This window comes from Pseudophryne corroboree, chromosome 1, assembly GCF_028390025.1.
Source record: "Pseudophryne corroboree isolate aPseCor3 chromosome 1, aPseCor3.hap2, whole genome shotgun sequence".
NCBI lineage: Eukaryota > Metazoa > Chordata > Amphibia > Anura > Myobatrachidae > Pseudophryne > Pseudophryne corroboree.
The window spans coordinates 444126782-444154223 of NC_086444.1; the positions used below are offsets into that span (position 1 = coordinate 444126782).

Genomic DNA, 27442 nt, shown 5'->3' on the forward strand with positions numbered 1-27442 from the left:
ATACTACCCCCCTTATCCGCCGGTTTAATAATGATGGTTTCATTTTCCTCCAAGGATTTCAATGCCTCCCTTTCCTTTCTAGTGATATTCGGATGTCTTTTGTTTTTAGGTAGAATCTTTTCCAAATCTTCCCCTACCAGCTTATTGAAAGTTTCCACATAACAACCTTTTGAATGAGTTGGAAAAAATATGGATCTCGGTTTAAAGATGTTTCTGATTTCTGAACTGGCTTCTCTTTGCGTGACGAAAAACCTCTTAAGGGTCAAATTTCTAGTGAATTTTTGCAAGTCCACGTAGGTGTTGAATTTATTCATTCTGTTGTCCGGGGCATATTTCAAGCCTTTCTGTAGTACTGTGATTTCGTCTTCCTTCAAGGGATAAGAACTGAGGTTGAAGATCCTATTATCTACGGTCCTTATTATGGGGGGGTGAGTAGTAGTATTGGTACTTTCCAATGCTGCTATAGGGAGGGTATTGATGGGATTATTTTTCTTTTCAATCCCTTTCCCTCTTTTCCCCCTCTTTTTGCGTTTGTTTGTGCGGATTATCTTCTTATCATTCTCCCTCTGTTCCGCCCTAAAAAAGCCTCCTGTCCTAATTTCTCGTATCTATTCCTGGTGGGTACCGGAGACACAATTTCCTCATTGGCATGATATTCATCCATTACGATGAAATCCCTAGAATTAATTTTCTCAAAATTCCTTCTGCCTGCTCTGGATCTCTATCTCTGAGGTTCTTCGTGGCTTTCTTCATAACGATTTCTATAGGTTTTAGGGATATATTTTCTTTCATAATGTTGGTTATTTCTACGACTATTCTCATATCTCCAATTATTACTCCTATCATCAAATCTGTTGTAATTTCTATGTCGTGTAGTGCGAATAGGAGTCCGTGAAATACGATGGTTGTCCTCCATCCGTAGGTTTTTTGTTTTATGTGGTTGTCGTGGGACGGTAGTTTCTTGATATCTCCGTGGCATGATCTCTGGTTCCACAGTGGCTCTGCTGGAAGTGCAACTACAACTTCTAGATCTAATAGATATACAGTCTTCTTCCCTGGTTTCCTCTAATAATTTCTTATCTCTGAAGAATTTTCTTTGTTTTCGCTGAATGATTTCTCGTTCCTTAGTCTTAACCTTTTGTTCTAAAATGTTCTCCATTTTTTTGTATTCCTCCTTTTTATTGAAGGGCTCTACCAGAACGGTTAATTCTTTGATCTTATCTTCTGTTTGTTCTAAAATCCTTTTTCTCTCCCTTATAATTAGGTACATTAATGCGAAAGAACATGTATCAAGGATCTTTTTCCAAGCCTTTTTGAAATCTTCAGTTTCAAATTGGTTGGACGATTCTTTGTGTAATACTAAGCCCTTCGGTATCATATTCACTCCCATGTATTTCTCTAGCGTGGCAATTTCCCACCAAATGTTACTTTCTTTTATGAGTGTTTTCTCTAGACTATACATATTTCTCTCTAGGCTCGGTTCTATAGGTTCGTTAGCATCATTCCTTTCAGTCAAAAACATGTTATCTAAAAGAAATTTCCTTTTTTCTCTGTATCCTAACATCCTGCCGCAGGTGAGCACTATTGATAACACAGATAATGGCAAATAACAAGTAAGTGGACCCCTGCGCTGGATAATGTAGGCAGCAATTGGATATCTACCAGTGTTATCAAAACTGGAAAAGGCAATAATAGACAAAACAAAGATTGGATATCTTATGCGCCCAACATTTGATAAGATAAAACAGATACTTATTCATAAGAGAGTTCTCAAGTCGCAAGTCCAAAACAACAGTTCTCCTTCGTCCTTCCTTTAGGTTAGAAGACCCAAGTCTTTTCCTCCAAACATGAATACCGTAAAAGGCAATATAGGGAGAGAAAAGGAAAATCCAATGTGTAGTACAGTCTCTTTTACTGGTCAGAGATGAAATCAATTCTGAAAGGATGGGGTCCTTTGAAGTGAACTCCCACTCTGTGTACGGTCTGTATTAGAGGACCACCCAAATCAACGTGATGGTGTATATTATATCATGCTCACTTTGTGGCTTACATAAAACAAGTGTTCTCATGCACATAAAGGTATCTTTTTCTTTATATGTTACTTCTCCCAGTTAATTCCCATGTGATGCTCAAATGGTCGACTAGAGGGTCAGCTTACATGTGGCTTACTTGTAACAAGTAGATGTAATCATATAAAGGTATCTTTTAGTTATATTTCTCCAGAAGGTCTGGTGTTTCCATGGACTCCCCTCCAATGGATGTTCAATACAATTGGTAAATGAGAATAATGGTACCAGGTGTTTTCTAATCACAAGTAAGCTTAAGTGTAAGCTCATTAGAAATCGCTTCTCTTGATTATTAGAAAACACCTGGTACCATTATTCTCATTTACCAATTGTATTGAACATCCATTGGAGGGGAGTCCATGGAAACACCAGACCTTCTGGAGAAATATAACTAAAAGACACCTTTATATGATTACATCTACTTGTTACAAGTAAGCCACATGTAAGCTGACCCTCTAGTCGACCATTTGAGCATCACATGGGAATTAACTGGGAGAAGTAACATATAAAGAAAAAGATACCTTTATGTGCATGAGAACACTTGTTTTATGTAAGCCACAAAGTGAGCATGATATAATATACACCATCACGTTGATTTAGGTGGTCCTCTAATACAGACCGTACACAGAGTGGGAATTCACTTCAAAGGACCCCATCCTTTCAGAATTGATTTCATCTCTGACCAGTAAAAGAGACTGTACTACACATTGGATTCTCCTTTTCTCTCCCTATATTGCCTTTTACGGTATTCATGTTTGGAGGAAAAGACTTGGGTCTTCTAACCTAAAGGAAGGACGAAGGAGAACTGTTGTTTTGGACTTGCGACTTGAGAACTCTCTTATGAATAAGTATCTGTTTTATCTTATCAAATGTTGGGCGCATAAGATATCCAATCTTTATTTTGTCTATTATTGCCTTTTCCAGTTTTGATAACACTGGTAGATATCCAATTGCTGCCTACATTATCCAGCGCAGGGGTCCACTTACTTGTTATTTGCAATTAACACATGTAACACATGTAAACTTTCACGAGCAGGGCCCTCTTCCCTTGTGTTCTTACGTCTCTTACAAAACCTATCTTCTTTTCAATACTCCTTTTGATGGTACCACTCTGATACTTATTTCAGTGTTGTCTGCTGATGCAGCCATATTTATATACCCTATACTTGTTCTATATTGTATTGTACTGTAAGTCACTGTTTTCTTGTTTTTACTTATTTGTTTATGTACTCTGTAATTGGGTGCTGCGGGTCCCATCTGGCGCCATATAAATAAAGGATAATAATAATAATAATAATAATAATAATAATAATAATAAAATACTTAACATAAATGCAGTGTATTAAATGTTATTGGGAAAGAAGGATACTTGGGTGCACTAGGAAGGTGATAGTGCAATTTAAAACATATTAACCTTTATTGGTATTTATTAATATACGTAGTCACACAGACAAAGATTGCAAAATATGTAAAAAAAAAGAAGGTTAAAATAAAATATAACAAATATACTGGTACGGTATATGCAAAAGAAAAAAACTAATTAAAATTCGAAAAATAGCCATAAATCTTCTGCCTGTAAATCAGCTGAACAGGACTGTAGCAGGGCGACCAGAGCACCCTAAGGATGCTTTGGGTGACTTAGTTTCTAGAGTATAGGGTGCTATTCCAGACATGCTGCAAGTTAAACATTGGTGTTATGGGGGAACAATAGTGCAACCTTCTAGGCCCTAGTTATGCCCCTGAGAATAAGAGTAAAACTGGGTAGACACTGGCTGAAATATTGTCTGTTCAAGCAAATGGCTGATATATCATGAGCCGTTGATGGGTGTGTACACCCATCCGATATGTCTGTGAATGACGATCACAAACATATTGCTACGTTGTGCAGGACAGCCAATGGCAGATATGACTGAAGATATATCGCCACATATGGCAGGGTGTACCGCAGTCTGCAAATCACTCATACACTTGCTGCAGGGGAGCAGATGTCACAGTTGGGCATGCAAATTCAAATGCCCACCCAGCTGGGGATCCTGACTAACATGTCAAGCGTCTGATCGATAAGTGTGCACACTTACCTTGATTGGCTGCTTAGGTGGAGCAATGGCGGGTCTGCAGATGTGTAGGTCAGGTGTGTAACCAGCCTAAGTTAGATGACTGGATTTCTAAGTACTGAATAAAATATAATGATTCTGGTTCTATTCACTGAAGTGTAAGCTATACACATATATGTCTAATGTGGTGAATCTCTCTAAAGACCTGCTAACAAACTGTGTAGTCAAATAAAATTGCCTCATAGAAGATATCACTGTCTGATGTGACTTACAATTACCCACCAGATCAGTGAAGTATGTAGACAGCAGTGACGTGCGGTCAGGGTAGGTAGCGGAAACAGACCCTCACCTGTCATACTCCAGTATACTCAAGAGTTTTTACTTTAAAAATTATTAGAATAATAGAAGGAAGATATTTAGAACTTATAAATATCAGCGTTATATTATTCTAATCATTTTTATATTTAAAATTCACCACGGGCCTGATTCAGAGATGGACGGAATTGCAGAGCTGCACACAAGCGGCTTTGTAATACTGTCCACCAGAATACAAATGCTGCAGGAGGCGTCTATATGAAATAGTGATGAGCGGGTTCGGTTTCCGAGAAACCGAACCCTCCCGAACTTTACCCTTTTTACACGGGTCCGAGCCATACTCGTATTCTCCCGTATGGCTCGGTTAACCCGAGCGTGCCCGAACGTCATCATCCCGCTGTCGGATTCTCGTGAGATTCGGATTCTATATAAGCAGCCGCGCGTTGCCGCCATTTTCACACGTGCAGTGGAGATGATAGGGAGAGGACGTGGCTGGCGTCCTCTCCGTTTATTTATTGTAGAAGAGACAGTTGATTGCTTGTTTATTACTAATTGTGGGGAGGATAGGGAAGCAGCTGTTAGGAGTACAGTGCAGAGTTTTGCTGATAAGTGACCACCAGTTTTTATCCGTTCTCTGACTGAAAAAAATGCTCCATACCATATCTGTGCTCAGTGTGCTGCATGATATATCTGTGCTGAGTGCTCACACTGCTTAATTGTGGGGACTGGGAAGCAGCTATAGCAGGAGTACAGTGCAGAGTTTTGCTGACAGTGACCACCAGTATACGTTGTCTGCCTGAAAAACACTCCATATCTGTGCTCACAGTGTGCTGTTTTATTGTGGGGACTGGGGACCACCAGTATAATTAATATTATATAGGAGGAGTACAGTGCAGAGTGCACTGCTGTACCTACCTCTGTGTCGTCACTCGTCATCCATTAAGTATACTATCCATCTACATTGTATACCTGTGGTGCATTTTAGACTAGTTTAGCAGTTTGCTGACAGTGTCCACCGGTATACTATATATAGCAGTACGGTAGGCCACTGCTGTACCTACCTCTGTGTCGTCACTCGTCATCCATTAAGTATACTATCCATCTACATTGTATACCTGTGGTGCATTTTAGACTAGTTTAGCAGTTTGCTGACAGTGTCCACCGGTATACTATATATAGCAGTACGGTAGGCCACTGCTGTACCTACCTCTGTGTCGTCACTCGTCATCCATTAAGTATACTATCCATCTACATTGTATACCTGTGGTGCATTTTAGACTAGTTTAGCAGTTTGCTGACAGTGTCCACCAGTATACTATATATAGCAGTACGGTAGGCCACTGCTGTACCTACCTCTGTGTCGTCACTCGTCATCCATTAAGTATACTATCCATCTACATTGTATACCTGCAGTGCATTTTAGACTAGTTTAGCAGTTTGCTGACAGTGTCCACCGGTATACTATATATAGCAGTACGGTAGGTCACTGCTGTACCTACCTCTGTGTCATCACTCGTCATCCATTAAGTATACTATCCATCTACATTGTATACCTGTGGTGCATTTTAGACTAGTTTAGCAGTTTGCTGACAGTGTCCACCAGTATACTATATATAGCAGTACGGTAGGCCACTGCTGTACCTACCTCTGTGTCGTCACTCGTCATCCATTTAGTATACTATCCATCTACATTGTATACCTGTGGTGCATTTTAGACTAGTTTAGCAGTTTGCTGACAGTGTCCACCGGTATACTATATATAGCAGTACGGTAGGCCACTGCTGTACCAACCTCTGTGTCGTCACTCGTCATCCATTAAGTATACTATCCATCTACATTGTATACCTGTGGTGCATTTTAGACTAGTTTAGCAGTTTGCTGACAGTGTCCACCAGTATACTATATAGCAGTACGGTAGGCCACTGCTGTACCTACCTATGTGTCGTCACTCGTCATCCATTAAGTATACTATCCATCTACATTGTATACCTGTGGTGCATTTTAGACTTGTTTAGCAGTTTGCTGACAGTGTCCACCGGTATACTATATATAGCAGTACGGTAGGCCACTGCTGTACCTACCTCTGTGTCGTCATTCGTCATCCATTAAGTATACTATCCATCTACATTGTATACCTGTGGTGCATTTTAGACTAGTTTAGCAGTTTGCTGACAGTGTCCACCAGTATACTATATATAGCAGTACGGTAGGCCACTGCTGTACCTACCTCTGTGTCGTCACTCGTCATCCATTAAGTATACTATCCATCTACATTGTATACCTGTGGTGCATTTTAGACTAGTTTAGCAGTTTGCTGACAGTGTCCACCGGTATACTATATATAGCAGTACGGTAGGCCACTGCTGTACCTACCTCTGTGTCGTCACTCGTCATCCATTAAGTATACTATCCATCTACATTGTATACCTGTGGTGCATTTTAGACTAGTTTAGCAGTTTGCTGACAGTGTCCACCGGTATACTATATATAGCAGTACGGTAGGCCACTGCTGTACCTACCTCTGTGTCGTCACTCGTCATCCATTAAGTATACTATCCATCTACATTGTACACCTGTGGTGCATTTTAGACTAGTTTAGCAGTTTGCTGACAGTGTCCACCAGTATACTATATATAGCAGTACGGTAGGCCACTGCTGTACCTACCTCTGTGTCGTCACTCGTCATCCATTTAGTATACTATCCATCTACATTGTATACCTGTGGTGCATTTTAGACTAGTTTAGCAGTTTGCTGACAGTGTCCACCGGTATACTATATATAGCAGTACGGTAGGCCACTGCTGTACCTACCTCTGTGTTGTCACTCGTCATCCATTAAGTATACTATCCATCTACATTGTATACCTGTGGTGCATTTTAGACTAGTTTAGCAGTTTGCTGACAGTGTCCACCGGTATACTATATATAGCAGTACGGTAGGCCACTGCTGTACCTACCTCTGTGTCGTCACTCGTCATCCATTAAGTATACTATCCATCTACATTGTATACCTGTGGTGCATTTTAGACTTGTTTAGCAGTTTGCTGACAGTGTCCACCAGTATACTATATATAGCAGTACGGTAGGCCACTGCTGTACCTACCTATGTGTCGTCACTCGTCATCCATTAAGTATACTATCCATCTACATTGTATACCTGTGGTGCATTTTAGACTAGTTTAGCAGTTTGCTGACAGTGTCCACCGGTATACTATATATAGCAGTACGGTAGGCCACTGCTGTACCTACCTCTGTGTCGTCACTCGTCATCCATTAAGTATACTATCTATCTACATTGTATACCTGTGGTGCTTTTTAGACTAGTTTAGCAGTTTGCTGACAGTGTCCACCAGTATACTATATATAGCAGTACGGTAGGAAACTGCTGTAACTACCTCTGTGTCGTCACTCGTCATCCATTAAGTATACTATCCATCTACATTGTATACCTGTGGTGCATTTTAGACTAGTTTAGCAGTTTGCTGACAGTGTCCACCGGTATACTATATATAGCAGTACGGTAGGCCACTGCTGTACCTACCTCTGTGTCGTCACTCGTCATCCATTAAGTATACTATCCATCTACATTGTATACCTGTGGTGCATTTTAGACTAGTTTAGCAGTTTGCTGACAGTGTCCACCAGTATACTATATATAGCAGTACAGTAGGCCACTGCTGTACCTACCTATGTGTCGTCACTCGTCATCCATTAAGTATACTATCCATCTACATTGTATACCTGTGGTGCATTTTAGACTAGTTTAGCAGTTTGCTGACAGTGTCCACCGGTATACTATATATAGCAGTACGGTAGGCCACTGCTGTACCTACCTCTGTGTCGTCACTCGTCATCCATTAAGTATACTATCCATCTACATTGTATACCTGTGGTGCATTTTAGACTAGCTTAGCAGTTTGCTGACAGTGTCCACCAGTATACTATATATAGCAGTACGGTAGGCCACTGCTGTACCTACCTCTGTGTCGTCACTCGTCATCCATTAAGTATACTACCCATCTACATTGTATACCTGTGGTGCATTTTAGACTAGTTTAGCAGTTTGCTGACAGTGTCCACCAGTATACTATATATAGCAGTACGGTAGGCCACTGCTGTACCTACCTCTGTGTCGTCACTCGTCATCCATTAAGTATACTATCCATCTACATTGTATACCTGTGGTGCATTTTAGACTAGTTTAGCAGTTTGCTGACAGTGTCCACCGGTATACTATATATAGCAGTACGGTAGGCCACTGCTGTACCTACCTCTGTGTCGTCACTCGTCATCCATTAAGTATACTATCCATCTACATTGTACACCTGTGGTGCATTTTAGACTAGTTTAGCAGTTTGCTGACAGTGTCCACCGGTATACTATATATAGCAGTATGGTAGGCCACTGCTGTACCTACCTCTGTGTCGTCACTCGTCATCCATTAAGTATACTACCCATCTACATTGTATACCTGTGGTGCATTTTAGACTAGTTTAGCAGTTTGCTGACAGTGTCCACCAGTATACTATATATAGCAGTACGGTAGGCCACTGCTGTACCTACCTCTGTGTCGTCACTCGTCATCCATTAAGTATACTATCCATCTACATTGTATACCTGTGGTGTATTTTAGACTAGTTTAGCAGTTTGCTGACAGTGTCCACCAGTATACTTTATATAGCAGTACAGTAGGCCACTGCTGTATCTACCTCTGTGTCGTCACTTGTCATCCATTAAGTATACTATCCATCTACATTGTATACCTGTGGTGCATTTTAGACTAGTTTAGCAGTTTGCTGATAGTGTCCACCAGTATACTATATATAGCAGTATGGTAGGCCACTGCTGTACCTCCCTCTGTGTCGTCACTCGTCATCCACTAAGTATACTATCCATCTACATTGTATACCTGTGGTGCATTTTAGACTAGTTTAGCAGTTTGCTGACAGTGTCCACCAGTATACTATATATAGCAGTACGGTAGGCCACTGCTGTACCTACCTATGTGTTGTCACTCGTCATCCATTAAGTATACTATCCATCTACATTGTATACCTGTGGTGCATTTTAGACTAGTTTAGCAGTTTGCTGACAGTGTCCACCGGTATACTATATATAGCAGTACGGTAGGCCACTGCTGTACCTACCTCTGTGTCGTCACTCGTCATACATTAAGTATACTCTCCATCTACATTGTATACCTGTGGTGCATTTTAGACTAGTTTAGCAGTTTGCTGACAGTGTCCACCAGTATACTATATATAGCAGTACGGTAGGCCACTGCTGTACCTACCTCTGTGTCGTCACTCGTCATCCATTAAGTATACTATCCATCTACATTGTATACCTGTGGTGCAGTTTAGACTAGTTTAGCAGTTTGCTGACAGTGTCCACCGGTATACTATATATAGCAGTACGGTAGGCCACTGCTGTACCTACCTCTGTGTCGTCACTCGTCATCCATTAAGTATACTATCCATCTACATTGTACACCTGTGGTGCATTTTAGACTAGTTTAGCAGTTTGCTGACAGTGTCCACCGGTATACTATATATAGCAGTATGGTAGGCCACTGCTGTACCTACCTCTGTGTCGTCACTCGTCATCCATTAAGTATACTACCCATCTACATTGTATACCTGTGGTGCATTTTAGACTAGTTTAGCAGTTTGCTGACAGTGTCCACCAGTATACTATATATAGCAGTACGGTAGGCCACTGCTGTACCTACCTCTGTGTCGTCACTCGTCATCCATTAAGTATACTATCCATCTACATTGTATACCTGTGGTGCATTTTAGACTAGTTTAGCAGTTTGCTGACAGTGTCCACCAGTATACTTTATATAGCAGTACGGTAGGCCACTGCTGTATCTACCTCTGTGTCGTCACTTGTCATCCATTAAGTATACTATCCATCTACATTGTATACCTGTGGTGCATTTTAGACTAGTTTAGCAGTTTGCTGACAGTGTCCACCAGTATACTATATATAGCAGTATGGTAGGCCACTGCTGTACCTACCTCTGTGTCGTCACTCGTCATCCATTAAGTATACTATCCATCTACATTGTATACCTGTGGTGCATTTTAGACTAGTTTAGCAGTTTGCTGACAGTGTCCACCATATAATTCCACACATTAAAATATGGAGAACAAAAATGTGGAGGTTAAAAAAATAGGGAAAGATCAAGATCTACTTCCACCTCGTGCTGAAGCTGCTGCCACTAGTCATGGCCGAGAAGATGAAATGCCATCAACGTCGTCTGCCAAGGCCGATGCCCAATGTCATAGTAGAGAGCATGTAAAATCCAAAACACAAAAGTTCAGTAAAATGACCCAAAAATCAAAATTAAAAGCATCTGAGGAGAAGCGTAAACTTGCCAATATGCCATTTACGACACGGAGTGGCAAGGAACGGCTGAGGCCCTGGCCTATGTTCATAGCTAGTGGTTCAGCTTCAAATAAGGATGGAAGCACTCATCCTCTCGCTAGAAAAAAGAAAAGACTTAAGCTGGCAAAAGCACAGCAAAGATCTGTGCGTTCTTCGAAATCACAAATCCCCTAGGAGAGTCCAATTGTGTCGGTTGCGATGCCTGACCTTCCCAACACTGGACGGGAAGAGCTTGCGCCTTCCACCATTTGCACGCCCCCTGCAAGTGCTGGAAGGAGCACCCGCAGTCCAGTTCCTGATAGTCAAATTGAAGATGTCAGTGTTGAAGTACACCAGGATGAGGATATGGGTGTTGCTGGCGCTGGGGAGGAAATTGACAAGGAGGATTCTGATGGTGAGGTTGTTTGTTTAAGTCAGGCACCCGGGGAGACACCTGTTGTCCGTGGGAGGAATATGGCCATTGACATGCCTGGTCAAAATACAAAAAAAATCAGCTCTTCGGTGTGGAATTATTTCAACACAAATGCGGACAACAGGTGTCAAGCCGTGTGTTGCCTTTGTCAAGCTGTAATAAGTAGGGGTAAGGACGTTAACCACCTCGGAACATCCTCCCTTTTACGTCACCTGCAGCGCATTCATCATAAGTCAGTGACAAGTTCAAAAACTTTGGGTGACAGCGGAAGCAGTCCACTGACCACTAAATCCCTTCCTCTTGTAACCAAGCTCCTGCAAACCACACCACCAACTCCCTCAGTGTCAATTTCCTCTTTACCCAGGAAAGCCAATAATCCTGCAGGCCATGTCACTGGCAAGTCTGACGAGTCCTCTCCTGCCTGGGATTCCTCCGATGCATCCTTGAGTGTAACGCCTACTGCTGCTGGCGCTGCTGTTGTTGCTGCTGGGAGTCGATCGGCATCCCAGAGGGGAAGTTGGAAGACCACTTGTACTACTTCCAGTAAGCAATTGACTGTACAACAGTCCTTTGCGAGGAAGATGAAATATCACAGCAGTCATCCTGCTGCAAAGCGGATAACTGAGGCCTTGGCAGCCTGGGCGGTGAGAAACGTGGTTCCGGTATCCATCGTTAATTCAGAGCCAACTATAGACTTGATTGAGGTACTGTGTCCCCGGTACCAAATACCATCTAGGTTCCATTTCTCTAGGCAGGCGATACCGAAAATGTACACAGACCTCCGAAAAAGACTCACCAGTGTCCTTAAAAATGCAGTTGTACCCAATGTACACTTAACCACGGACATGTGGACAAGTGTAGCAGGGCAGACTCAGGACTATATGACTGTGACAGCCCAGTGGGTAGATGTATTGCCTCCCGCTGCAAGAACAGCAGCGGCGGCACCAGTAGCAGCATCTCGCAAACGCCAACTCGTTCTTAGGCAGGCTACGCTTTGTATCACCGCTTTCCAGAATAGGCACACAGCTGAAAACCTCTTACGGCAACTGAGGAAGATCATCGCAGAATGGCTTACCCCAATTGGACTCTCCTGGGGATTTGTGACATCGGACAATGCCAGCAATATTGTGCGTGCATTACATCTGGGCAAATTCCAGCACGTCCCATGTTTTGCACATACCTTGAATTTGGTGGTGCAGAATTATTTAAAAAAACAACAGGTGCGTACAAGAGATGCTGTCGGTGGGCCGAAGAATTGCGGCCCACTTTCGGCGTTCAGGCACCGCGTACAGAAGACTGGAGCACCACCAAACATACCTGAACCTGCCCTGCCATCATCTGAAGCAAGAGGTGGTAACGAGGTGGAATTCAACCCTCTATATGCTTCAGAGGATGGAGGAGCAGCAAAAGGCCATTCAAGCCTATACATCTGGCCACGATATAGGCAAAGGAGGTGGAATGCACCTGACTCAAGCGCAGTGGAGAATGATTTCAACGTTGTGCAAGGTTCTGCAACCCTTTGAACTTGCCACACGTGAAGTCAGTTCAGACACTGCCAGCCTGAGTCAGGTCATTCCCCTCATCAGGCTTTTGCAGTAGAAGCTGGAGACATTGAAGGAGGAGCTAAAACAGAGCGATTCCGCTAGGCATGTGGGACTTGTGGATGGAGCCCTTAATTCGCTTAACCAAGATTCACGGGTGGTCAATCTGTTGAAATCAGAGTACTACATTTTGGCCACCGTGCTCGATCCTAGATTTAAAACCTACGTTGTATCTCTCTTTCCGGCAGACACAAGTCTGCAGAGGTTCAAAGACCTGCTGGTGAGAAAATTGTCAAGTCAAGCGGAACGTGACCCGTCAACAGCTCCTCCTTCACATTCTCCCGCAACTGGGGGTGCGAGGAAAAGGATAAGAATTCCGAGCCCACCCGCTGGCGGTGATGCAGGGTAGTCTGGAGCGAGTGCTGACATCTGGTCCGGACTGAAGGACCTGCCAACGATTACTGACATGTCGTCTACTGTCACTGCATATGATTCTCTCACCATTGAAAGAATGGTGGAGGATTATATGAGTGACCGCATCCAAGTAGGCACGTCAGACAGTCCGTACTTATACTGGCAGGAAAAAGAGGCAATTTGGAGGCCCTTGCACAAACTGGCTTTATTCTACCTAAGTTGCCCTCCCACAAGTGTGTACTCCGAAAGAGTGTTTAGTGCAGCCACTCACCTTGTCAGCAATCGGCGTACGAGATTACTTCCAGAAAATGTGGAGAAGATGATGTTCATTAAAATGAATTATAATCAATTCCTCCGTGGAGACATTCACCATCAGCAGTTGCCTCCAGAAAGTACACGGGGACCTGAGATGGTGGATTCCAGTGGGGACGAATTAATAATCTGTGAGGAGGGGGATGTACACAGTGAAAGGGGTGAGGAATCGGACGATGAGGAGGAGGTGGACATCTTGCCTCTGTAGAGCCAGTTTGTGCAAAGAGAGATTGATTGCTTCTTTTTTGGTGGGGGCCCAAACCAACCAGTCATTTCAGTCACAGTCGTGTGGCAGACCCTGTCACTGAAATGATGGGTTCGTTAAAGTGTGCATGTCCTGTTTATACAACATAAGGGTGGGTGGGAGGGCCCAAGGACAATTCCATCTTGCACCTCTTTTTTATTTCATTTTCCTTTGCATCATGTGCTGTTTGGGGACTATTTTTTTGAAGTGCTATCCTGCCTGACACTGCAGTGCCACTCCTAGATGGGCAAGGTGTTTGTGTCGGCCACTTGTGATGCTTAGCTTAGCCATCCAGCTACCTTGGTGCCCCTCTTTTTTTCTTTGCATCATGTGCTGTTTGGGGACTATTTTTTTGAAGTGCCATCCTGTCTGACACTGCAGTGCCACTCCTAGATGGGCCAGGTGTTTGTGGCGGCCACTTGTGTTGCTTAGCTTAGTCACACAGCGACCTTGGTGCGCCTCTTTTTTTCTTTGCATCATGTGCTGTTTGGGGACTATTTTTTGGAAGTGCCATCCTGTCTGACACTGCAGTGCCACTCCTAGATGGGCCAGGTGTTTGTGTCGGCCACTTGTGTCGCTTAGCTTAGTCACACAGCGACCTTGGTGCGCCTCTTTTTTTCTTTGCATCATGTGCTGTTTGGGGAGTATTTTTTTGAAGGGCCATCCTGCCTGACACTGCAGTGCCACTCCTAGATGGGCCAGGTGTTTGTGTCGGCCACTTGGGTCGCTTAGCTTAGTCACACAGCTACCTCATAGCGCCTCTTTTTTTCTTTATATAATGACGGACCTGCTGGACACTGTCTGTTTATAGAATAAAAAAAAAAACAACACACAAGTGAAGTCACACGACGAGTGTTTAACTTTTTCAGGCAATCACAATATAAGTATACTACTAACTATACTGGTGGTCAGTGTGGTCAGGTCACTGGTCAGTCACACTGGCAGTGGCACTCCTGCAGCAAAAGTGTGCACTGTTTAATTTTAATATAATATTATGTACTCCTGGCTCCTGCTATAACCTATAACTGGCACTGCAGTGCTCCCCAGTCTCCCCCACAATTATAAGCTGTGTGAGCTGAGCAGTCAGACAGATATATAATATATATAGATGATGCAGCACACTGGGCTGAGCCTGAGCAGTGCACACAGGTATGGTATGTGACTGAGTCACTGTGTGTATCGCTTTTTTCAGGCAGAGAACGGATATATTAAATAAACTGCACTGTCTGGTGGTCACTCACTATATAATATTATGTACTCCTGGCTCCTGCTATAACCTATAACTGGCACTGCAGTGCTCCCCAGTCTCCCCCACAATTATAAGCTGTGTGAGCTGAGCAGTCAGACAGATATATAATATATATAGATGATGCAGCACACTGGGCTGAGCCTGAGCAGTGCACACAGATATGGTATGTGACTGAGTCACTGTGTGTATCGCTTTTTTCAGGCAGAGAACGGATATATTAAATAAACTGCACTGTCTGGTGGTCACTCACTAGTAAACTCTCTGCACTCTCTACACTTCTACAGTACTCCTCCTAGTCCTAAACTCCAGTAAATCTCTCTCTCTTATAATCTAAATGGAGAGGACGCCAGCCACGTCCTCTCCCTATCAATCTCAATGCACGTGTGAAAATGGCGGCGACGCGCGGCTCCTTATATAGAATCCGAGTCTCGCGATAGAATCCGAGCCTCGCGAGAATCCGACAGCGTCATGATGACGTTCGGGCGCGCTCGGGTTAACCGAGCAAGGCGGGAAGATCCGAGTCACTCGGATCCGTGTAAAAAAAGCTGAAGTTCGGGCGGGTTCGGATTCCGAGGAACCGAACCCGCTCATCTCTATGAAAGACTAGGCATGTTTACATTGGAAAAGCGGAGACTAAGAGGGGATATGATCAACATCTACAAATATATAAGGGGACAATACACAGAGCTTGCGCGGGACCTGCTTTTGGTTAGATCAACACAGAGGACTCGTGGACACTCGCTCAGGTTAGAGGAGAGGAGATTCCGCACAATACGGCGTAAAGGCTTTTTCACGGTAAGGACAATACGTGTTTGGAATTCCCTGCCCGAGGGAGTTGTAATGGCGGAATCTGTCAACACCTTTAAGAATGGGTTGGATAAATTCCTATTGGAAAAGGATATCCAGGGGTATGGTGCATAGTCATGCATTATAGTTACTATAAATAGGGATAAAATGCAATGGCTGACAGCAGCATCAGTCAGAAATTTTAGTCAAATCATCATGCATAGGACACCACAAATAGGTTGAACTCGATGGACAATTGTCTTTTTTCAACCTCAGATACTATGTTACTATGTTACTATGTATGTTACTTGTGTCGCTTAGCTTAGTCACACAGCGACCTTGGTGCGCCTCTTTTTTTCTTTGCATCATGTGCTGTTTGGGGACTATTTTTTTGACGTGCCATCCTGTCTGACACTGCAGTGCCACTCCTAGATGGGCCAGGTGTTTGTGTCGGCCACTTGTGTCGCTTAGCTTAGTCACACAGCGACCTTGGTGCGCCTCTTTTTTTCTTTGCATCATGTGCTGTTTGGGGACTATTTTTTTGAAGTGCCATCCTGTCTGACACTGCATTGCCACTCCTAGATGGGCCAGGTGTTTGTGTCGGCCACTTGTGTCGCTTAGCTTAGTCACACAGCGACCTTGGTGCGCCTCTTTTTTCCTTTGCATCATGTGCTGTTTGGGGACTATTTTTTTGAAGTGCTATCCTGCCTGACACTGCAGTGCCACTCCTAGATGGGCAAGGTGTTTGTGTCGGCCACTTGTGATGCTTAGCTTAGCCATCCAGCTACCTTGGTGCCCCTCTTTTTTTCTTTGCATCATGTGCTGTTTGGGGACTATTTTTTTGAAGTGCCATCCTGTCTGACACTGCAGTGCCACTCCTAGATGGGCCAGGTGTTTGTGGCGGCCACTTGTGTTGCTTAGCTTAGTCACACAGCGACCTTGGTGCGCCTCTTTTTTTCTTTGCATCATGTGCTGTTTGGGGACTATTTTTTGGAAGTGCCATCCTGTCTGACACTGCAGTGCCACTCCTAGATGGGCCAGGTGTTTGTGTCGGCCACTTGTGTCGCTTAGCTTAGTCACACAGCGACCTTGGTGCGCCTCTTTTTTTCTTTGCATCATGTGCTGTTTGGGGAGTATTTTTTTGAAGGGCCATCCTGCCTGACACTGCAGTGCCACTCCTAGATGGGCCAGGTGTTTGTGTCGGCCACTTGGGTCGCTTAGCTTAGTCACACAGCTACCTCATAGCGCCTCTTTTTTTCTTTATATAATGACGGACCTGCTGGACACTGTCTGTTTATAGAATAAAAAAAAAAAACAACACACAAGTGAAGTCACACGACGAGTGTTTAACTTTTTCAGGCAATCACAATATAAGTATACTACTAACTATACTGGTGGTCAGTGTGGTCAGGTCACTGGTCAGTCACACTGGCAGTGGCACTCCTGCAGCAAAAGTGTGCACTGTTTAATTTTAATATAATATTATGTACTCCTGGCTCCTGCTATAACCTATAACTGGCACTGCAGTGCTCCCCAGTCTCCCCCACAATTATAAGCTGTGTGAGCTGAGCAGTCAGACAGATATATAATATATATAGATGATGCAGCACACTGGGCTGAGCCTGAGCAGTGCACACAGGTATGGTATGTGACTGAGTCACTGTGTGTATCGCTTTTTTCAGGCAGAGAACGGATATATTAAATAAACTGCACTGTCTGGTGGTCACTCACTATATAATATTATGTACTCCTGGCTCCTGCTATAACCTATAACTGGCACTGCAGTGCTCCCCAGTCTCCCCCACAATTATAAGCTGTGTGAGCTGAGCAGTCAGACAGATATATAATATATATAGATGATGCAGCACACTGGGCTGAGCCTGAGCAGTGCACACAGATATGGTATGTGACTGAGTCACTGTGTGTATCGCTTTTTTCAGGCAGAGAACGGATATATTAAATAAACTGCACTGTCTGGTGGTCACTCACTAGTAAACTCTCTGCACTCTCTACACTTCTACAGTACTCCTCCTAGTCCTAAACTCCAGTAAATCTCTCTCTCTTATAATCTAAATGGAGAGGACGCCAGCCACGTCCTCTCCCTATCAATCTCAATGCACGTGTGAAAATGGCGGCGACGCGCGGCTCCTTATATAGAATCCGAGTCTCGCGATAGAATCCGAGCCTCGCGAGAATCCGACAGCGTCATGATGATGTTCGGGCGCGCTCGGGTTAACCGAGCAAGGCGGGAAGATCCGAGTCACTCGGATCCGTGTAAAAAAAGCTGAAGTTCGGGCGGGTTCGGATTCCGAGGAACCGAACCCGCTCATCTCTATGAAAGACTAGGCATGTTTACATTGGAAAAGCGGAGACTAAGAGGGGATATGATCAACATCTACAAATATATAAGGGGACAATACACAGAGCTTGCGCGGGACCTGCTTTTGGTTAGATCAACACAGAGGACTCGTGGACACTCGCTCAGGTTAGAGGAGAGGAGATTCCGCACAATACGGCGTAAAGGCTTTTTCACGGTAAGGACAATACGTGTTTGGAATTCCCTGCCCGAGGGAGTTGTAATGGCGGAATCTGTCAACACCTTTAAGAATGGGTTGGAAAAATTCCTATTGGAAAAGGATATCCAGGGGTATGGTGCATAGTCATGCATTATAGTTACTATAAATAGGGATAAAATGCAATGGCTGACAGCAGCATCAGTCAGAAATTTTAGTCAAATCATCATGCATAGGACACCACAAATAGGTTGAACTCGATGGACAATTGTCTTTTTTCAACCTCAGATACTATGTTACTATGTTACTATGTATGTTACTTGTGTCGCTTAGCTTAGTCACACAGCGACCTTGGTGCGCCTCTTTTTTTCTTTGCATCATGTGCTGTTTGGGGACTATTTTTTTGACGTGCCATCCTGTCTGACACTGCAGTGCCACTCCTAGATGGGCCAGGTGTTTGTGTCGGCCACTTGTGTCGCTTAGCTTAGTCACACAGCGACCTTGGTGCGCCTCTTTTTTTCTTTGCATCATGTGCTGTTTGGGGACTATTTTTTTGAAGTGCCATCCTGTCTGACACTGCATTGCCACTCCTAGATGGGCCAGGTGTTTGTGTCGGCCACTTGTGTCGCTTAGCTTAGCCTTCCAGCAACCTCGGTGCAAATTTTAGGACTAAAAATAATATTGTGAGGTGTGAGGTGTTCAGAATAGACTGAAAATGAGTGGAAATTATGGTTATTGAGGATAATAATACTGTGGGATCAAAATGACCCCCAAATTCTATGATTTAAGCTGTTTTTTAGGGTTTTTTGAAAAAAACACCCGAATCCAAAACACACCCGAATCCGACAAAAAATTTTCGGTGAGGTTTTGCCAAAACGCGTCCGAATCCAAAACACGGCCGCGGAACCAAACCCAAAACCAAAACACAAAACCCGAAAAATTTCCGATGCACATCACTAATATGAAATAGACACCTCCTGCATTGCACATGCAACCACAGTGCAGCATCCATAGACTCTGCCTCGGATCACCATCGTTACCATCGGTTGTTATGGTTGCAGGTTTGGCAAGGCTGCATAAGCTGAGGCTTACTCAGCCTGGCCAGTTTCTTGCAGCTTGCAATAAATATGCATGCAGCCACGCAGACCTTGGCCTCGTCCCTTCCGTAAAATGGGAGAGACACCCCCCATTTCCGGGATACCCCTCTCCGCCTCCAAAAGGGCGGGATGTACTAAAGAGAAAATGTGCTAAAACCCCCATTTTGGGGTTTTACCACATTTTCACATATACTAAGACCCAGCTGCCGGGTTTATGCCACCGAGGGTATTGCCATCTTTTTATGGCGATACACTATAGAAGCCTATGGGCTTTTTTTGCACCTGCCACCACATCCCGCCACCAAGTGCCGCAGCCACCGAACGGCGCCACACCCACCAACTCCCCCCCCCCCTCACCTGTGTCCAGGTGCCGTTTCACGATCCCCTAGCTTCAAAATATGCAGTGCTCATCTGGAAATACAAGTATGTCAGGCAGAGACTAAAGGTGAGGGAGGTATGAGCTCAGCCTCCCCACTGGTATATTCAGAAATTAGCCAGTGCCTCCCTAGCCACTGACCTAAGACAGGTCAAAAAATCCAGGATATCAACCAAAATCCCATTTTCAGGAGGTACTGTACCTGCAACTAATAATCATCCCCAGGATTTAATGTGGAGGGACCGCAGCAGTTATCACATTTTCGACAGCAAATCAGTTTCAAGATACTGTAAAATTTATCTTTTCACTGCTTTGGCATTAAAAATGTTATGCAAGGCATACCTTCCAACTGTCCCGATTTTCGCAGGACAGTCCCGTTTTTTTGGGACTGTCCTGTTATCCCACCCGCGGGCCGCAGTGTCCCGCAGTGCGGGGGGGGGGGGGGGGAGGGTGCAGTTGGGAGGCTCCTGCCTATTCACAGCCCCTTTTCCATAGGCCACACCCCTTTTTCAGACGGCCGTGTGCTTCGCGTGCGCAGATGTCCCTCCTTCCCATAAACAGAAGTTGGGAGGTATGTTTCTGCATTGTTACTTGAAACAAATGTGAAAACTTGATTTAAAAAATCGTAATTGATAAAAATTTATAAAAACAGCTCTCAAATCATATCTAATTCGCAATCTGAATTTCTGATTTCAAATTTTGAATTCCGAACCACAGGAAAATTTGAACCGGGACTCAGTTTGGATTGCATCTCCCAGACCAGGTTTTGGTTCGGTACAGATACACAAAATTCAGGTGAATTCAGATTTCTGGAGAACCGAACCGCACATCTCTAATCAAGATTCCTTTGTAATGACCTCTCTATCTTAAAGAAAAATTAAATGAATGATGGCTCCTATTTGACTTGTCAAGGAGGAATAGAACAGAGGCTAGTGTCTTACTTAAGTTGAATTTGCCCATTGTATTTGTGATTTGTATTTAATTACATTTATTAGAGATGTGCCGAGTTTATTATTCCTGCTTATTTATATGCAAACAACTGTATGCTTTATGCTGGGTACACAATTGGCAATATATCATTCATACAGCTGATGAATGATATATATCATTATTGTCATTAGTCGGTGTGTACGTCCAATACAGTATATTGCAGTTGGCCATGCAGTATGACATATGCAACATATCTTTTATATATATCTGCCTGTTTGTATGGGCAACTGACTGACCCATATGCTGGGTGTAGAAAAAAACAGCAATTACATCATCACTAATTCCTGTGGCTAGACATATAAGTCGGCTGATTGGTAAGTGTCTATGCTGGGCCACATACTTACCAAGTCGTTTGGTCTATCGGTGGGACGGGCAGATGGCCGATCCATTGCTTAAGAGTGTGCCCCACATTACAATTGTGATAAATCTAGTGCATTCAGAAAGTATTCACAGTGCTTCATTAATTTATTAAAAATAAAAAACTAAGAATTCACGTGTACATAAGTATTCACAGCCTTTGCTCAATAATTTGTTGATGCACCTTTGGCAGTAATTACAGCCTTGTCTTTTTGCATATGATGCCACAAGCTTGGCACACCTATCTTTGGGCAGTTTCGCGCATTCCTCTTTGCAGCACCTCTCAAGCTCCATCAAGTTGGATGAGAGGCGTCGGTGCACAGCCATTTTCAGATCTCTCCAGAGATGTTCAATTGGATTTAAGTCTGGGCTCTGTTTGGACCACTCAAAGACATTCACAGAGTTGTCTTGAAGCCACTCCTTTGATATCTTGGCTGTGTGATTAGGGTCGCTGTCCTTCTGAAAGATGAACCGTCTCCCCAGTCTGAGGTCAAGAGTGCTCTGGGGCAGGTTTTCATCCAGGATGTCTCTGTACATTGCTGCATTGAACTTTCCCTCTATCCTGACTAGTCTTCCAGTTCCTGCCACTGAAAAACATCCCCACAGCATGATGCTGCCACCACCATGCTTCACTGTAGGGATGGTATTGGCCTGGTTATGAGCGGTGCCTGGTTTCCTCCAAACATGACGCCTGGCATTCATGCCAAAGAGTTCAATCTTTGTCTCATCAGACCAGAGAATTTTGTTTCTCATGGACTGAGAGTCCTTCAACTGCATTTTGGTAAACTCCAGGTGGGCTGCCATGTGCTTTTTACTAAGGAGTGGCTTCTGTCTGGCCACTCTACCATACAGGCCTGATTGGTAGATTGCTGCAGAAATGGTTGTCCTCCTGGAAGGTTTTCCTCTCTCCACTGAGGAATGTTGTAGCTCTGACTGAGTGACCATTGGGTTCTTGTCACCTCCCTGACTAGGGCCCTTCTCCCCGATCGCTCAGTTTAGACGGCTGGCTAGCTCTAGGAAGAGTCCTGGTGGTTCCGAACTTCTTCCATTTATGGATAATGGAGGCCACTGTGCTCATTGGGACATTCAAAGCAGCAGATATTTTTCTGTACCCTTCCCCAGATTTGTGCTGAGACAATCCTGTCTTGGAGGTCTACAGACAATTCCTTTGACTTCATGCTTGGTTTGTGCTCAGACATGCACTGTGTGGGACCTTACATAGACAGTTGTGTGCCTTTCCAAATCATGTCCAATCAACTGAATTTACCACAGGTGGACTCTAATTAAGCTATAGGAACATCTCAAGGATGATCAGTGGAAACAGGATGCACTTGAGCTCAATTTTCAGCTTCTTGGCAAAGGCTGTGAATACTTATGTACATGTGATTTCTTTGTTTTCTATTTTTAATAAATTTGCAAAAATCTCAAAAAAAACTTCTTTCACATTGTCATTATGGGGTATTATGTGTAGAATTTTGAGGGAAAAAATTAATTTATTCCATTTTGGAATGAGGCTATAACATAACAAAATGTGGAAAAAGTGAGCCGCTGTGAATACTTTTCAGATGCACTGTAAATACACAATAATCAGAATTTCTCTTGTCTTTACTTTAAACAGAGGAGAGGAAGGATGTTAGTGCACAGGATCGCTGGTATGGTGATAGAGTGCCAGGGCAAAAAATAGTGTCATAGAAAAAAGGGATGGTTCCAGAGGACAGGACATAGGGGGGCTGATTCAGAGGCGGACACTAGCGGCACAGCTGCTGCATCTCTCTACACAGCAGCTGTTTCCAAATAATGAAAAATCTGCAGGAGGTTTCTTAAGTAAAAAAACACCCACTGTCAACTTCTGTGATCTCATGCTGCATCCAAAGATGCAGCATCAGATCAACCATGTGAACATGATTGGACATCTGAGTTACCATCATAATGGTCAGGATGGTTGGCAAAATCATGCAGCAGTGGCTTCAGAACCCCAGATAATAATGAGGTCAACACGCCTCCATTTTCTAGAAAGTTCCCCATAGCCACCCCCAAATGCCAGCAGCATGTCAATCATGCTGATGCTTTCACAGCACTGCGAGTGATGTCGCCAGACGAGATATGCTCATACGTAGATTATTAAACAACAGAGATTTACGTAAGTATCGGATTTATGTAAATCTCTGAAACGGGCCCAGAGTTACATGGACAGGATCTCAGGAGAATATATGAGAAGGACCAAAGAGACAGGGATTCTCAATATGAAATAGACTAATAAAGAATTGTTGACATTTATATATAAGTATCGAGAACCATGTAAAATAAAATCATAATTCCAAATGTTTCCTAAAATTACTAAAAATGAAACACAGAAATAATATAATTTTTAAAGCTGTATTAATGTGACTTTTAAATTATACAGACGCAATATATTAACTCAGAAATTTCACAATGGGGCTTATTTAGAGTTGCTTGCAGGTAAGTGAAGATGCAGCTGCTTTGCATGCTTGGAAATGAATGTGAATCATCACATGTATTCTGAATTGGCTGCCAGGGCCGTCATTTTTGTATGGGCTCAATGGGCACTTGTCCAAGGGCCCCCAGGAGTATAAGAGCAGGGTATATGGGCTGATAGATGAGGGTCTACTCTTTCCAGAGGTACCAGATTATTGAAAATCATCCCTGGGGAACTGGAGATATCCAACTTCAAAGCAGTGGTCCCCATCCAAGCCTGTTAATTGCTATTCCCAGCCAGATATCTCAGGTTCTGTCTGACGTATAGTTTTTAGGAGGGAATCCTCCAAAAGATGGCACTCTCCCCTTTTGGTGGACATTGGCAGCCTGTCTCTACTATGCCCAGAACCAGAGATATCAACCTTCAATCAGCTGGTCCCTGCTCCAGCTCAACACGCCTAATATGCAGTTTTATATTTATGTTGGTGGATTGCTCTGGATCCTGAACTCTTATCCCCAAGACCCCAGTACCATCTGAATGGTGGGGATCTCTATTTTTTTCCCATTCAAAGCTAAGAAATCTATATCCATGAACTGGAGATATCTGCAGTCAAGCAAGCTGCCCTCCCACCAGAAAATGATGAATATTAATCCCACTCCACTATCCACCCCTCCCCTACGTACTAAACATGCGCTACCACACTGGAAGTCATGTACCAGAGCCCCTTTGTTCAGCTCAGTGCCCCCTTCTACAGTTTAGTGTTCTCCCTCCTGTCCTGTCTGTGCAGGAAAGGAGTATTAGCAGAAATTACTCCTGCAGGTCCTACATGCTGAGCGGAACATAGAACACCCCCTACTGCCCACAGTATATCAAAGCTGCCACTGACAGCACCCCCCACCCCTACCGCTGGAGGATGGGTAGGGGCCCCAGTGCATTGCTGTGCCCAGGGGCCTACACTGCTCTTAAGACGGCCCTGTTGGCTGCCTCTACTTAGGCACACTGCTCCTACCTGTCCACTTGTGAATGTAGCCAACATCACTATCAGCTCCCATTTACATCAGCCCTACTGTATACTTGGTACAAGAAATTCATCTGAAAACAGAAGGATCTCTGCATACTGCACATGCACTCAGCATAGCCTCCCGTTCAATCTGCAGTACACACCATGACATGGGATCCGGTCTTTAGGTGGACTGCACTTTGGTCTACACTCATTAGGTTGACCTCTATTGGTCGACATGCATTAGGTCGACGTAGTCTATAGGCCGACATGGATAAGGTCAACACATGAAAAGGTCGACATGAGTTTTTTTTTTTAAATAATAATTTATGATCCACGTGGACTACAATTGGGAACGGTAACCTGTGCTGAGTGCAGCGGTAGTGGAGCAAGGCATCTTGCCAGCATGATGGCGAGCGAAGCGACTTGGGGTTCCCGGTCACTTTACGAAGAAAGCAGCACCAAAATAAAATAAAAACCTCATGTCTACCTTTTAACATGTCGACTGAATGACCGTGTTGACCTATTTCAGGTGTCTATCTAGTCACTGTCGACCAATAGTGGTCGACCTAATTACTGTCAATCCTATGATCCACACCCCTATGACATGACCTCAGACAGATAGTCTACATGCGAATGCTCAGTTTCTGCCCTGTTACACACATTCAGCTGCAAGTGGAGATGTGGCTGAATTAAATATGGCTCTGAATTGCCAGTAGTTTTTCAAAGTTGCGTAGTTGTATGTTCAGCTTGGATGCATTCGCAGTGCAAAAATTGGTGGATGCTCTGGCTTCAATTTAATAAGGAAATATAAATACCTCTCTGTCTTTGTGAAGTCATTCAGTATGAAAAAATGAGGAAAGGGCTCTGCAAACAAGTCAAAGATACTGCACGAGTATAGCAACACAAGGGCAGAGATTTATTGCAAAGGCATCAAATACCACTCAGAGGTTAATGCAGACCATTGCACAGAAATGAAGGGGTTGCTTTTAAAATGCAGGGTGTCAGGATCCTGGCGTTCAGGATACCGATGTCGAAATACCGACAGCCAACAATGACGGCAGCCGGAATCCCGGTGCACCAGGGCTATTTCCACTCACTACACCCATAGAGTGGGAATAGATCCTGTGGTGAGCGCAATGAGCCACCGAGCCCCCAGCGCGGCATGCGAAGCGAGCCCACAGGGGGACTGTTAGCTCGCATCCTGTCTACCGGTAAAACATATGTAATCCAGATGAAGCAGCATGGAGCACAGAAAGACTGCTACTGTAGATGCCAGTGATACAGAGATCACCAGGCTAAAACACAAAGTGCTTATAAAATCCTGTAAATGTATTTCTCATTCTGTAATTACAAGTGTAGTTAGATTGTTAAACATAAACTTTACTCTGTGAAACATACTTTGTTAATTGTTGCGCTAATCTAAGATCTACAATGCATATGCAAATTACAATATTCAAATGATTCATCTTCGGTATGAATATTATGTCTCCTTGGATCTCTGTTTGGTATCTTCCTGTCTTCTGTATCACATCAGCAGCATTATGGATATGTCATTAATATGGGTCTTTCTGCTATTTTTGGTTCCAGGTAAGTGAGTCTTTCTGATTCATTTTGTTTTGTATTACCCTGTCACTGTATGTATGTATTCTATGGCAAGAGCAACAATTCTAACTACAAAGTCAAAATACTGTAACCAGTAAATTAACATTTCTGAATGTTTCTCTGTTGCAGGGATTCAGTCCGATGCCGCATTAACACAGACACAGTCCCAAATACTGAGAAAGCCTAACGATTCTTTTAAATTAACTTGCCGAGGATCTGGGTTTGATTTCAGCCAATATGGGATGCACTGGATCCGCCAGGCACATGGGAAAGGACTAGAATGGTTGTGGGTAATTTGGTATGATGCCAGAAAAACAGTATATGCCAAATCTGTGGAAGGACGTGTGGAAATAACAAGAAACAATGCTGACAATGTGACATTTCTAGAAGTGAAAAGCCTGATTACTTCAGATACTGCAACATATTTCTGTGCTAAGACACAGTGTTTAAAACTTTCTAAACATATTACAATATCCTGCTTGCATTAGATTTTGAAGAAAGGAAATTATCCAGGAAGACAGATGTTTTGTGGCAGAGTTATTTAACCCACAGCACATCTCTCTCAGCTGTACTCATGGCAGAATGAGTGTTGAGGGTATGGTTGTTATGGGGCTTGGAGGTGGGGGAGAGGGGATCTGGCAATGGTTGTCCATCACTACAAACTCTCCCCCAGAGGGCTTAACTGTACATGCACCGACGCCTGCGTGAAAGGGGAATACCAAACCCAAGCCTACTGCTGGGCACCCTTTTATACTGATAATTTAACAACGGAAAGTTGGTTATTCAGTATATATTCTACAATGTTGTACTTGTTACCTTTAACAAACACATTTCCTTCTTACTAGAGATGTGCAGCAGGCATTTTTCAGGTATTGTGTTTTCGTTTTGGATTCGGTTCCGCGGTCGTGTTTTGGATTCGGACGCGTTTTGGCAAAACCTCCCTAAAAAATTTTGTCGGATTCGGGTGCCTTTTTGGATTCGGGTGGGTTTTTTTTTCAAGAAACCCTCAAAAACAGCTTAAATCATAGAATTTGGGGGTAATTTTGATCCTATAGTATTATTAACCTAAAAAAAACATAATTTCCACTCATTTCCAGTCTATTCTGAACACCTCATACCTCACAATATTATTTTTAGTCCTAAAATTTGCACCGAGGTCGCTGGATGACTAAGCTAAGCGACCCAAGTGTCCGGCACAAACACCTGGCCCATCTAGGAGTGGCACTGCAGTGTCAGACAGGATGGCACTTAAAAAATAGTCCCCAAACAGCACATGATGCA

General features: G+C 43.6%; 1 gene segment (V, D, J or C); it reads left to right on the plus strand.

Moving 5' to 3' along the window:
* Nucleotides 1-1599: 1599 nt before the first annotated feature.
* LOC134976529 (immunoglobulin heavy variable 3-33-like) lies at nucleotides 1600-26649 on the plus strand. The segment is given in 3 exon segments: nucleotides 1600-1613; nucleotides 23524-23579; nucleotides 26291-26649. Coding segments are annotated over 3 exon segments (429 nt in total).
* Nucleotides 26650-27442: the final 793 nt, after the last annotated feature.